At 34.0% G+C, this 13,335-nt stretch overlaps 1 protein-coding gene across 2 annotated transcripts; it reads right to left on the bottom strand.

The window, feature by feature from the left end:
- Positions 1–7,529: 7,529 nt before the first annotated feature.
- Positions 7,530–13,074, bottom strand: LOC11425227 (uncharacterized). Of its 2 annotated transcripts, none has more exons than XM_039828349.1 (6): positions 12,876–13,074; positions 12,274–12,440; positions 11,472–11,551; positions 9,514–11,358; positions 8,591–8,738; positions 7,530–8,478 (listed from the first exon to the last, which is right to left on the bottom strand). In XM_039828349.1, the coding sequence occupies exons 2-6, from the start codon at positions 12,422–12,424 to the stop codon at positions 7,751–7,753; spliced, it is 2,952 nt and encodes a 983-aa protein (XP_039684283.1). In that variant the 5' UTR covers positions 12,425–12,440; positions 12,876–13,074; the 3' UTR covers positions 7,530–7,750. The 2 variants fall into 2 exon arrangements, with proteins under 2 accessions (XP_039684283.1, XP_003625464.1); XM_003625416.4 differs by having other exon boundaries at positions 11,472–11,548.
- Between the last annotated feature and the right edge of the window lie 261 nt (positions 13,075–13,335).

Raw genomic sequence — 13,335 nt, 5'->3', positions numbered from 1 at the left:
TTTTCATTAGTTAGGGGGCCAAAGGTGGAATTAAACCTATAATTTAGTGACAATTGTATAAGAGGTATTTTTATGTACTTGACACGACTTTTGTTATGTTTTATCGGGTATTTTGAAAAGTTAACTTTTTAATTATTGAGCTTTTATTCATTGTATTGGTAATTTTAAAAGAGACTTTTCTAAAAGAATATTAATTATTTTTTAATCCTTATTGTGCGGCCCCTCCCCGTTGCTTGTATCCCGGAGGCTCTTTTGTGGAGGAAGGACATTCCTTTGAAGGTTATTGTGTTCTCCTGGCGTCTGTTTCAATTTCGCTTGCCTACTAAGACAAATTTGTATCGTAGAGGCGTTATCCCATCAGAGGCTCAGATGTGTGTAGCAGGTTGTGGTTTTGAGGAAACGGAGAATCATCTTTTTTTGTCTTGTCCCTTGTTTGGTCAAATTTGGCAACTAGTTCGAAATTGACTTTGTGTTTATTCTCCGGATCATTATAACATTGTTGATCACTTTTGTCGGTTTGGTGCTCTTTCTGGTGGTGCTAATTCTAGGCGTTCCCTCATGCATTTGTTTTGGTTCGCTTGTGTTTGGGTGATTTGGAAGGAAAGAAACGACATGATCTTTAGCGGTAAAGATAATTCTCCATTGCAACTCTTGGAAAAAGTAAAATTATTATCCTTTTGGTGGTTTAAAGCTCATGTTGTATTTTTTTCATTATAGCTTTCATCACTGGTGCCAAAACCCATTCATTTGTGCGGGTTGTGGCTAATTATTGATTTTTGCTGTTGAAATACTCTTGTAAATTTTGGCTCTTTTCTGGTACACCTTGTGCTGGGAGGATAATCGTTTGGTTATATATCATTTTGATTTCTTCAAAAAAAAATTAATTTGTTTTGAAAATTTATCTTTAAAAAATCAAATATTTTTAATTTATCTTTGGGTGAAAAGGGGGGTTATTTTAAAATTTGATTTATTTTATGCTATATGTTTCCTTTTTTATTTGATTTTTTTATTCTGAAAAAAGTGGTATTTTGAAATGTTATTCTTTTCCAAATATTTCAGTTTTGAAACCTTTTTTTTTCGAAAATTCAAAATGACCAAACCTAGATAAACACTTTTTTAGAAACAACATAGAAAAATTGCTTGTATAAGAAAATAAAATAAATTATTTTCAACCTCGTCTCTTCTCCAAAACTTCAATATGTCTATGATCACGTTAAAACCCCCATGCAACACTTTTCATTAATTTCATTCTTCAATATTTAAAGAAAAACTGCAACTGAAAATAGATTACATACATGATAAATCTAATTCACCATGGGCTTTTTGAACTAACTACCATTTACTTGTTTTATTAAACCATAATGTAAAACTATTTTCCGGCGACATGGTGTCTCCTATTTTCTCTTTGAAATATATATATATATGCTTCCTTCACAAATAGAAACTTATGAGGGCACCAATGTATGTGACTTTCTATGATTGAGAACTTCTTAATCTAAATGTGTTATATAGATATGTATGCTCACTTGTTAATCTCAATCAGTTTTGGTCCTAATATGTCACATTTGAAGAAATGCTGTATCTTTTTTCACCCTGCTGTTTCTCGCGCATCCCATGGATCTTGGATTATATAATTTAAAAAGTGTAAAAAAAAAATACACAATTTTTCCCAAATTTTATAATGCAAATAGGGTGTGTGAAAATGTTGGAGGATGGGGTAAGAAATTCTCATGAAGAAAACCAACCAAGTGAAAATTGAAAACAAGGCCCAATACTTGTGGCTTGCTAGATGCGTCAGCTTACACCACCACAGTTTTGAGAATTTCTTAGTGAAAATTGCTTTTTTTTTTTTTTTACGTATTTTACATGTGTTAATAGGAAGTTTTCATTGTCAGAAAAACAATTTTCTTTCTTAATGATCATCCTCAATATCTCCTAGGCCCCCCAAAATTTTCTCTCTACCCCTGATCCTTTACATCCAGATGTTATCTCCCAAACCATCCGGTAGATATTTCCCTAACCATCCAGGAGTTATCTATCTACCTGAGGTATCAAAAAAAATACAGGAAAGGACTCGGAGCAACATAAAGAATATACATAAATGCCCAATTCTATTACATAAAATAACAATCATCTGTTCCAAACTCTGAAATCACTAAGTACAATGATATATCTCAATCATCTAAGGTATGTAAGGTAACCTAACATATATTATGTATAGATATGGGTAAAAAGTGAACTTTGAGGAGCCAAAAGATATTGAGAGAGTTAAAAAGAAATAATTTTTAAATTAATGTTCTTTTAGAGAACTTAAATTAATGTTGTTACGTTCTTGGTAAAAATTTAGTAAAAAAAAAAAACGTTCTTAGTAAAAAATAGAGTAAATGGTCAATTTCCCCCCTAAAATTGTAAGTTTCGTCAATTACCCTCGAAATTAACAAAACTTCAATTACCCCCCTGAAATTGCATAACGTTAATCAATTTACCCCTCCGTCAAATTTTTCTGTTAACTATTTACGGTTATGATCAAATACCCCCCCTGATATTTTGCACTTATGTGCAAAATGCCCCTTAAACTTAAAAATTTAGATTTTTTTTCTTACCAAAAATCATACATTTAGTTCTTCAAGTAGTATATTGTACTGTTGTCATAAAAATTCTATTCACAAGAAAATGAATGAATATATGTCAAAGAAATCATGATTCTGTCATGCGCAGCCTTTTCATTCACATTTCATATTTATCAACAAGCATTGTTTCTTCTTCCTTCTGCAGATATTAACATATGGACACACAATTATCAAAGACTTGTGTACTATATGACTACACTCTAATATAATTACCAACTCGTGTAAAAAAACGTCTTCTATATATGTATATATTTAAAACACATGAGAGTAACATACCTTCCATAAAGATTTATATGACCAATAGCTGCATAAACATACATTTCATACATATTTATATGATCAATAATTGTTAATTTGTTTGTCTTTAATATCTTTTGAGTCAAGGATAAAAAAAAAATATTTCCAAATTTATGGGGCATTTTGCACATAAGTGCAAAATTTCAGGGGGTATTTGATCATAACCGTAAACAGTTAACATAAAAATTTGACGGAGGAGATAAATTGATTAACGTTATGCAATTTCAAGAGGGTAATTGAAGTTTTGTTAATTTCAAGGGGTAATTGACGAAACCTACAATTTCAAGGAGGAAATTTTTTGTATTTATGTGTACGAATTTTTAATTGTCATTGTCATTTCATCTAACTATTTAATAAAAATTACATAAATTGAGTCTTGAATGGTAAACGAGTTCATTTGAAATCCGTTTTCCTTGTTACCTCTAAAATCCTTTAAATGAACAAACACTTTCCCCTTTTTTTTTAAAAAAAAAAAGAAAGAAAAATTGAGATGTCTATTACTACACTTTCTAAAAGTTAATAATATTAATTAAACATTTATACATTTTTTTAGTATAATTAGATGTTTATACATTAAAATCATAGTAATAAATATCTTCATTTTTTGTTTAAGAAATGTTATAGATCGGTCAGAAGACCAATCCCATGCTGGCACGTGATCTAAATTACACCGTCTTAAGGCTCCACACACGTCAACTTTGACACGTCAAATCACATACAAACGCTTCCCCATGCAAGGATCACGCTATAGGTGTCCTCCAAATGTTCCTAATCACACGCCGCAAAATTCGGAGGCGGTTATTTCCAATGTGCGTCTATATAAGGGTGACATTGCTTCCCCCCTCATGGCATGATTCACTTTTTACAACACTTTTTACACACTCTTTCTCAGTTTCATTACTGACTTGAGCGTTAAAGTGTTAACGTGTCTGCAGGCACCTTTCGTTCCACCACGAAGATTCATCATTACCGTATCGGAAACCATCACCGTCACACCGGAGCACTTTCCACCACCGTTGTCTCTCATCCATTCTCACCGGACATATAAGAAATTTAAAGAATTTAGTCACAGTTTCTTGTATTCCAGTAAAACCAATACAGTAAATCCTTAAAATGGAGAGAGAAAAAGAAGCTTTTTTCTTCTATCCTTATCCTGGTGTGTTTGGTTCAGTGGAAAGATAAGAAGAGATGAAAGAAAGTTAGTGGAAAGATTCCCTTTCCATGGTTTGGAACTCCAACACATGAGAAAGGAAAGAAAGTTTTACGTGGGATCCACACAAAAATCCTTTCCGCTCTGGAATGGACAGAAACATGAGGGAAACCATGCTTTTTAGAAAAAGACAAAAGTAACCCTTTTTAATGTAATATCAACAATATGCAAAATATTATATATTATTTTAAACTGCAGTGCATTAAAAAAGTAATTGGCCTTTATTTTATGTACAAAAAATACTGCCCCTTTTTTTTCTGCTAAAGTTGGAAAATTGTCAGCATTGTTTAATTTAAAATTTTAAAAGCTTCACTAAAGATTTAATTTAATTGAAAAAAAAATTGAATAAAAGTCAAAGAAAATTGTTAAGGTTACAAGGGTATTTATGTCAATTAATAAATATATATCTTTCTTTCCTTCAACTTTCTATTCCATTTTCTTTTATACCAAACAACCAAAACAATCCTCTCATTTTCTATTCTTTTTCTTTCCTCATATAATCTTTCCTTACTCTTTCTTTCCTTTCACTTTCTTTGATCATCCAAACAGACGCAGACATCTTTCAATCTTTTCTTTGGTACAATATTTTTATCTTTTTTTATTTGATATAGAAAATGACAAGTGATAAAAGAAAAAAATATCAGTCCCTTTCAAGAATCAGCCTTACTCCTGCAATTTTAGGATCTCAAGGATGTAAGCTGAAGTTAATTAATTATTCTCTATTATAAGCCTTATCTTCATGTAACATAGTCAAATAGAGCTGTCACGGGTTGTGTTTCAAATTTCAATTTTTAAGTCGAAGATGCAATAATTTTTGGCTTCCCTGAATAACCATTTGCCAGAATACCTGCCACTTTGGAATATTCTTTTTTTTTTTCTTTCTCACATTTGAGTTTTGAGTCTTTTGACAAATGCCACTATACCCTTTCTTTTTTGGAATATTATTTGTCTATTTTGATTCAGTTTCCGAGTTAGCTACTATGATTAGTACCTGGCTTACATGATCATATTCATATATGCCCAAGAATCTTTTTTTCTTAATCTATTTAGCTTTCATTGCATCCCACGAGTTAGTATATACAATTATAATGTGAACATATAAATAATACATCACCGTGTAAACACGCTTATGAGTTATGATGGTAAAATGTTGCAGAGACAATTAGTATATAGGAGCGTAGGTTCAAACTCGGAACATCAACTTCTCATCATAATTTATGTACGTTCCGCTTGTACTGCAAAAAAAAATTTATAAAAAAAAATGATGTAAAATTTAAAAATAATACAAGTTGACCACGCCTTCTGATCATTCTTAGGACTTGGATTAAATATCATTATTAAATTTGGCACGATAATCCCATAACAGTATTAATTTTTAATTGTTGGTTTGTACTCATTTTATATACCATGTTTAATAACAAATAATACTTTTCAGATGAACCAGCTCTGAACAACGTAATCCTGAATAACCCCTTTTTCTCAAACGAAATAGATTCTATAGAATGGATGTGCCAATAAATAAAAACCATAATATAAAATAAACTTGCTTCAACTCGTGAGTGGTTTTTGGACCACAAAATTCCCTTAGTATATGCGACACTCCATGTGTTGTAAGAGAATCTTACATTAAACATAGTTACAGTTGAGGATTGAATCTAGCAAAAATTGTTAGTCACTCGCAATGCTCATAACTTGTTGAATCAATATTTAAATCTCCCCGAGGGTGTTTATATTTAGACGTCTCTCTAACAATATCTCAAATATGATTGCTTTTGCTAAAACCAGCTATAATATCCATACATTTTTGTAATTTATTTTATTGCATGACACTGACGTCTAATGTATTATAAATATATGAAACTTTAAAAGCTTGGTCAAAAACATCTCCTAAATTTTGCTCATAAGAAGTACCTTGTGTTATATTTTGAATGCATAATATGATACCCTAGTTTCAGTCTGATTTATTATTATTATTATTATTCTAAGATTTTAAAACTCTTGCTATTTTTAATATAACTTTTATTTTTAAAGAGTTGTACATAAAGCAATGAAAACAACTATCACTTTTAAATTTTAAAATAAAAAACAATAAAAATAAATTCAATTTTGTAATTAAAAGTGAAAGGCTGTTTTTGCATAAGACAAGTTTTGAGACAAAAGGGAAAGGCTGTTTGGATAGTGCAAGTGCTATGTTTTTGCATCTTAGTATTGTCATCTGGTGCACTATCAGCCATCATGTCATGGACTAATTTAGAACAGACAAATTGAACGTGCTCCCATTCAGCTGTATAATATGGATTAGGGAATTAGAATCACTCCTCATCATGTTAATGTTTGGTTGTGAAAAAGTCATCATCATTCCATCAGATTGAATGTAGTCACCCTAGTTGATAAACATGGACAATTTATGTTTTAAATTCTAAAATAGATGTATAATACTACTTAAAATCATAATCATTCCATCTTCAACTTACGGTCAAGATTATAACCGTAGGAGATGCAATTCATTTCTTTGTGGTTATGTCTTATGTTGAAATTCAGATTAAGTTCAGTCTTTAATGCACACAATCAGTATCTCAAGACCATCTGATTAAGATCAAACATATTTTAGATTGAAATGTGGATGGTTCGATTTTGATCAGATGACCTTGAATTTACTAACAACGTACAATCATAAACTTGTGACGACGATTCTTGAAGTTGCGAACTCTGGACTCTATCTTAATCATAATTTAATGGAGCCAACCAACGTATTATTGCAATATGTAGACAATAAGAAGAGGAATGAACTATTCCTTTCTTTAAGGGTTATGGTGGGTCCATGTTCCATACAAGTTGTACAGATATGCAGCACCATATGGCCCACGGCCGTGTCTACATTTCCACCCGCTGAGACAGACTCAACGTTGAAAAGTTGATGATTGAGTACTCAAAATCGAGTCTCTATTACTATATTATTCTACTGCCAGAACTTAATTGATTATACACTTATTGCAACGTAGTAGTAGCTTGTTACAGTCTATCTCTCAATCACTTTTGCAGTTCTCTTTTTTAGGGATCTTCCAACTGTATTCTTCTAACCTCTACAAATTTCAACTAGTCATTCTTATTTACCCTAGGGCAAAAAAAAAAAAATTCCTAAATAGGAAGATACCTAATGTTTATATTTTTTATTTATTTAATAGTCTCATACTAATATTTACATTTGCAATCAGAATGGATAGCACGGTATATCTTAAAAGAGAAATGATATTTATACAACCACTTTTTAACAACTTTCTCTCTCATATTCATATTATACTCTTATTCTCTCTCTTTCTTTTTCTCTCTTCATTGTTTTTGACCAATGAAAAGAGAGAAAAAAGAAATTGTCACATAAATAACCCTACTCATACTTAAAACCAATGCAATTCTTTATATACTTTGTTTCAGCAGAGGTGTAGATATTTAATGGGTTACAGATTCATTACTATAACATACTGCAACATTTTTCAGTAGCATTTAATAAATTAGGTAAGTAGGACCATGTGTTAACAATCGAATACAACAATAATAGAGTTACAATATTCAAAAAACAAAGCAGTAAGCCACATCAAGGATTTAATTCAACCATTCAGACCCTGCCTGTCAAATCAACCACTGCATCCTCCACAAGTTCTTCTAGCAATTTCCCCTCTACTTCCTTCACCCAAATATCCACCTCCAATCCCATAAGCTCAACCCACCCTTTACCCACGACCTCTTTTCTGACAACAGTCTCCACCACCAGGCTGTTGCTGTCCCCACAATCCCCCCAAACAGACCTCATGCCACTAGATGTCAACTCCTTCATATGGGATACAATCAAATCCACCAATAGGGAAGGTGCACCCTCTGATACTTGGAGCCTTCTGTGGCCCCCACTCCACAACCTGCCCATTAAGGAACTTTCTAATCCGTAACCAGTAATTTCCATTAGTGCAACATTGACACAATCAAATATAAGCTTCTGATTAGATCTCCTCTGTCTTCGCTTTGCTTCGTGGAGAGGTTGAGGCTCTTTGTCATTGAGATTGGCGTATTTGTCCCTCAATGTTGGGTCCAATGGACTTTCAAGAGAATGCCATCTAGAATAAAACAAGTCAGACTCTTGATCATCAAGTCCAGCAGCTGATAGTAATTTATGAACGAAGACAAGCAAGTCTTGGTCCTCCACCTTTGTGTCCAAGGAAGCCAATGAAGGCTTTAATTGGTACGGACTTGCCACCTCTGCACAAGAATCATCCCATGAAAGGGTTCGAGCTATTGATCCTATAGGCGGTGATTTGTCAATTAAATTAGACTTCAGAGACACCCGTGATCCTACAGAATAGATAACATTTGAGTAAATAAACCAATAATGACAAGAAAATTCAATTAAGAACATGCTAAAATAGCAAGGTCGGGATAAAGAGAGAGAGCAAAGCAGCATTACCAAGCTGACCACTCTTCATACAGTCCAAGGACTCGTGAGCTGCATTTTCATCTTCAAATGGAGGTTCTAAAACTGAGATTGGACTTGGCTGATCCTGGTTTTCACTGGAAATCCATGGCACCCTGGGCTTTGACATGGTCAATTCAGGCTGTGAAAACAAATAAAACAGTGTCAGAAACTTCTCCAGTCCATTTATTTACCAACTTTGAGTACATGTAAAGTATTTGTTACAAATATGATCCAAAAGGGTATATGGCATTAAGTTCGTCATTCTATAATCTTCGACAGCAAGAAATCAAAGAGGTTGTGCTTCACAGTACTAAGTCTAAGCTGACCGAGAAAAGACAGATTATTTATCACCGGCCCTATGATATTCATAACTAGGTATTCATTTATTTCACTATTCCGACACATATCAAAATCCCCAAGAAAATAGTTTTGCTTACATAGAACCTGCCACCATGTCATCCAATTTCATTAACACTTAACACTACAGTATACCATGAAGCAACAATGCATACAAGCATCTCTACAACAGTGCAAGTTTCAAGGGACTGATTTATTAGTTAGCTTAGAGAAAGCACAAACTTACTTCTGGATAGTGAAGAAATGGTACTTAAGACTATACAGTTTAAGACTGTTATTATCATGTTATGACCTAGACACATAGACACAGATTAAATGACAGTCAGCCATACAACTGAACAACATAGTTTGGATTTCAGAAGAACCAATCTCATACTGTTTTACCCTACAATATTTCAATTAGTTCCCATTTTTCTTTCCCTTTTGCCCTATCGCAGGGGAAGAGGGGAGTTGAGCAACTAAGAAAAGGTGGCAGAGTTAGAGACATTTATGAGTTAACTTGCCAATAGAGAAAATTTGCACAAGGCACCATGAAAACAAAGATCAAATGCTATTACCTCCAGAGATATTACGCCTTGTTTGTTCAAGACAGAACCGGATAAAGTTTTGCCCGATGATTCACAAAGAGTTGAAAGAGAACACTCTCCAGAGAAGCCACCGTTGAAGCTTTGAGAAATATCATTCCTAGGGATTTCAGGTGAGTTTATTGGAGATACTGATGTTTCTGCAACAGTTGATTGAGACTCGTCTGTAGAAATAGATAGACAAGATTTTTCCCTGATTGATTTCTTATTCCTTGAGAATAAGAAACTCGCAACTTTCCCTTTAAATGATGATTTCATACTCTTTGACTTTGTCAGCTCCTTGGAGTCGTGTGCCTTAGTAGCATTATTATTACAAGCTTCAACGTAGAGCCCATTTTCATAGACAGTGGAAGAAAGAGGGACAGATTTTGACCTGGGAAGGTTTTTAGGAGAACCATCTGCGCGTATTTCTTCATTGAAATTTTTACTGCAAGAAACAGATTCATTCGGTTCTTGTTCTTTATTAATACCTTCAAATTCAGATATTAGAGATTTTTTCACATCTGAAAGAGCAAGCATCTCGCCCAAAGTAGAGCTTCTCCGCATATGTCTTTGTTCTTGAAAACCCTTCTTAGATGCCATCATGGCCCATCTTTCAGAAAGTCGTTTCTTGGCCTCTCTGCATACTGACGACTCAGGAGAACAGGAAGCACGACTGAAGGATGAAGACGAATAAGGACTTCCACAGCGATTGACAAAATCCCAAGAATGTCTTGGAGATGGTGACATAACTTCCAAATCACTAAAATTCCCAGCAGTACACTCATGATCTGATTTGTAGAATGAACTGTCATCGCCAATATAGCCCGTGGAAAATACTGAAGAATACACGGTTTCATCTCTTTGGTAGCTCCTCGCGTCTTCATGCATCTGTTGTGTAATTTCTTCTGCCACTTTTCTCGATTCCAGTAGATCATCATCCTCAGGGTCATGATAGAAGCTTCCACTTTGCGGATTTTGAGGTGATGATACCGTTGGAGAAACCACGTCCTTAATATCATGCGCCCTCACAGAACTTGGCTTCAATACCACTATTCGAGTAGGTTGAACAGCGAACTCATCAACTTTCTGGCTGGCTGGAGAGTATCCAGGACTATTTTTCTCCCACACAGCATCATTATTTAATGGGTTCTTAAAATGCTTGTCACTATTGTTTCCCTTTCTACAGAATTTTTCATTGTCAACCATCTTTGAAGGTTTAAGAACGGTAATACGCTTTGTCTCAGCCAGTGGAGTAGACTGCCGTTCATATAGATTTTGAGAATCCAATAACTTTATTAACAGATCGTTATTGGAGCTTAAAACTTCCAATGTTTCCTCAAACTCCTTCGATTGACGTAACCTCTCATCTGTAGACAGACGCTTTGCTTCCATGAATTTTTGGCGGATAAGAGCCATCTTCTTCTCATTAACATCTTCAACCCACTTCCGTCTCTCCGGTGTCTTGTCTCTTACATTGCTTGTTCTTTGTGATTGCAGCCATATTTCATAAATATCTTTGTAAGCAACCTGTTCTCTGCTCGGATGAACTTCATGAAGCATTTCCTTGTCCATAAACCTATCTTCCAGCTGCCAATGATTGAATGATGTCGCAGAATGACTACACATATGCTGAGAACAATCTCCTCCAGGGCTTCTCTCCACAGCTAAACTATGTTCTCCCCGTGGAAGGGCTTCAAGGCCCATTAATTTTGCAACCACATTTGGTGGACTATGCTTGGAAACAATTTCTTTGGACATTTCTTGGTCCATGAGCATCTTGATGGGTGTTCCATTTACTTTTTTATTTGAAGACGCTCTCATTGAGTCAGAAACAATCTGCAAAGCCCATAAAAACGGAAAAAATCAAAACAAGTACAGCAAAGCACTATGGTCTCATGTATTTCTCTTTTGAATTACACCCAATAAAAGAGTAACCCTCTCCAACTTACCGGCTTATCTTCTATCCGATCACCAAATGAAGGACTTGCAGTCCTCGAAACATCGGATTGACTTCTTGAAAGAGATGCTGATGCAAGTCAGTTATAATGCAGTGAGATTAATATGGAAAAATTTAATACTCCCTCCGTCCCTAATTATAAGACCCTTTTGAGAAATTTTTTTGTCCCTTTTTATAAGACCCCTTTGTTATTTCCAACTACATTAATTATTTCTTTACATACATGCCCCTATTTATTATACATCTTTTTCTTCAATCAACAATAAATAACATGTTGAAAACATAAACTAACCTTCTTTCTTAAAGGATAAAATTGTAAAAACAATAGTGATTACAAACAACTTTAATACAAATATCCACTATCTTAATTCCCGTGATTTTGGCAAAAGGGTCTTATATATAGGGACAGAGGGAGTAGCATAAAAAAATCCAACAGACAAAACCACAATTATTATTCTTACAAACTACTTGAAAATATATAAAAGTAATTGACCAGGTTTTATGATGGTAAAGTCAGCTAAACACAAAAAAGGACAGATCATAAAGAGAGTTGTATATCCATAAATAAATAAATAAATAAAAACTACAACTACTACAAGGCAAATAGGAAAGTGCAACCAAGGTAGAAAATTTACATTTTTCTAACTTTCCTATTAATCGTTACCTACAAGCTATAACCCATAATACCCCATAAAACATACACTATAACCCAACAAAAGAAAATCACAAACTAATAAATTAATTTGGTGGCAAAAAGTGAAAACTAATAGTTAAATTTGAGAAGGAGAGATAACCATGATGATCGCGGTGGGGTTTATCGGTGAGAAGCTTGTTTGCATTTACAGTAGAAGGAGTCAAATCAAAGAGATTAACCATTCTTCCCAAGCATCCAGGAAAAGGTTTGTCATCAGCGTGAACCCTTGTATTATTCTTGACACCGCTCATTTTAACACCTAGTCACCTACACAACAACATCAAGGTTAGTTGGTTGTTGAGATCTATAACCTTAAAAAAAGACACAGAAACATGATAAATAACCAAGCACGTGAAATTAAGAAAACAAAAGTTAATAATCGAGAGTGAAAAACGAGATCCAAAGAGTGAATGAACAACAATGTAACTAACATAAGGAAGAATTTATGAATACCTAGAAGAAGAAGAAAGGTAGAACAATCGTTGTTGATTATAAAAATAAATAAATTAAAAGGTAAAAATAAAAGGGATAGCTGATTTTGGGAAAAGGATATTAACACAATGAAACGCGGTGAAGAAAAGGGAAAACGACATTGATCTGGAATCTGGAATGAAAGGTAATGTCGGTGGAGGGAGAAAAAGGGAAATCTAGAAAAAGGAAAAGGAGAAAAGAAAGAGTGTGTGAGAGAGAGACAATACGAACCTGTGAACAGACGAGGACGACGGTGGTTGCATTCAGAAGAGAGAGAGAGAGAGAGAGAGAGAGAGAGAGAGAGCGGAGTGGTTAGGTTGGGTTAGCTTACTTAGTTAGGTGTTTGCGTCGCGTGGTCAGGTCGGACTTGAAACTTCCTTTTCTGACTATCTTCTTCCCATTCCACTCATTTATTACTTTTGGGTTACGCGAACCATAACGTTAACACACCTGCTCTCCTTATTTAACATTGCCAATTTACGGTGCATTTGGTAACACAAAAAAGCTAGCTTATAGTTTGTTGGATTAGCTTATAAGCTTGTTTTGATAAAATGAGATGTGTTTGGTAAAAAGCTTTTCTCACTAGCTTATAACGTTTTTTAAGAAGCTAATCCAAGTAGCTTTTTAGCTTATAGCTTGTAGCTTTTTATACTTTCTTCCCATTTTAACCTTTTCTTAATTTTTATTTTAT

This window comes from Medicago truncatula, chromosome 7 (genome assembly GCF_003473485.1).
Source record: "Medicago truncatula cultivar Jemalong A17 chromosome 7, MtrunA17r5.0-ANR, whole genome shotgun sequence".
Classification (NCBI taxonomy): domain Eukaryota; kingdom Viridiplantae; phylum Streptophyta; class Magnoliopsida; order Fabales; family Fabaceae; genus Medicago; species Medicago truncatula.
Note: the sequence above shows the minus strand (reverse complement) of the source record. Positions and strands in the feature narration are given on the sequence as shown.

Coding starts and splice junctions, on each gene's coding strand:
- LOC11425227 (XM_039828349.1), bottom strand. CDS start 12,424: ATGAGCGGTGTCAAGAATAATACAAGGGTTCACGCTGATGACAAACCT. Junction 11,552..12,273: donor ACCCCACCGCGATCATCATG/GTTATCTCTCCT, acceptor ACTGACTTGCAT/CAGCATCTCTTTCAAGAAGT. Junction 8,479..8,590: donor TATGAAGAGTGGTCAGCTTG/GTAATGCTGCTT, acceptor TCTATTCTGTAG/GATCACGGGTGTCTCTGAAG.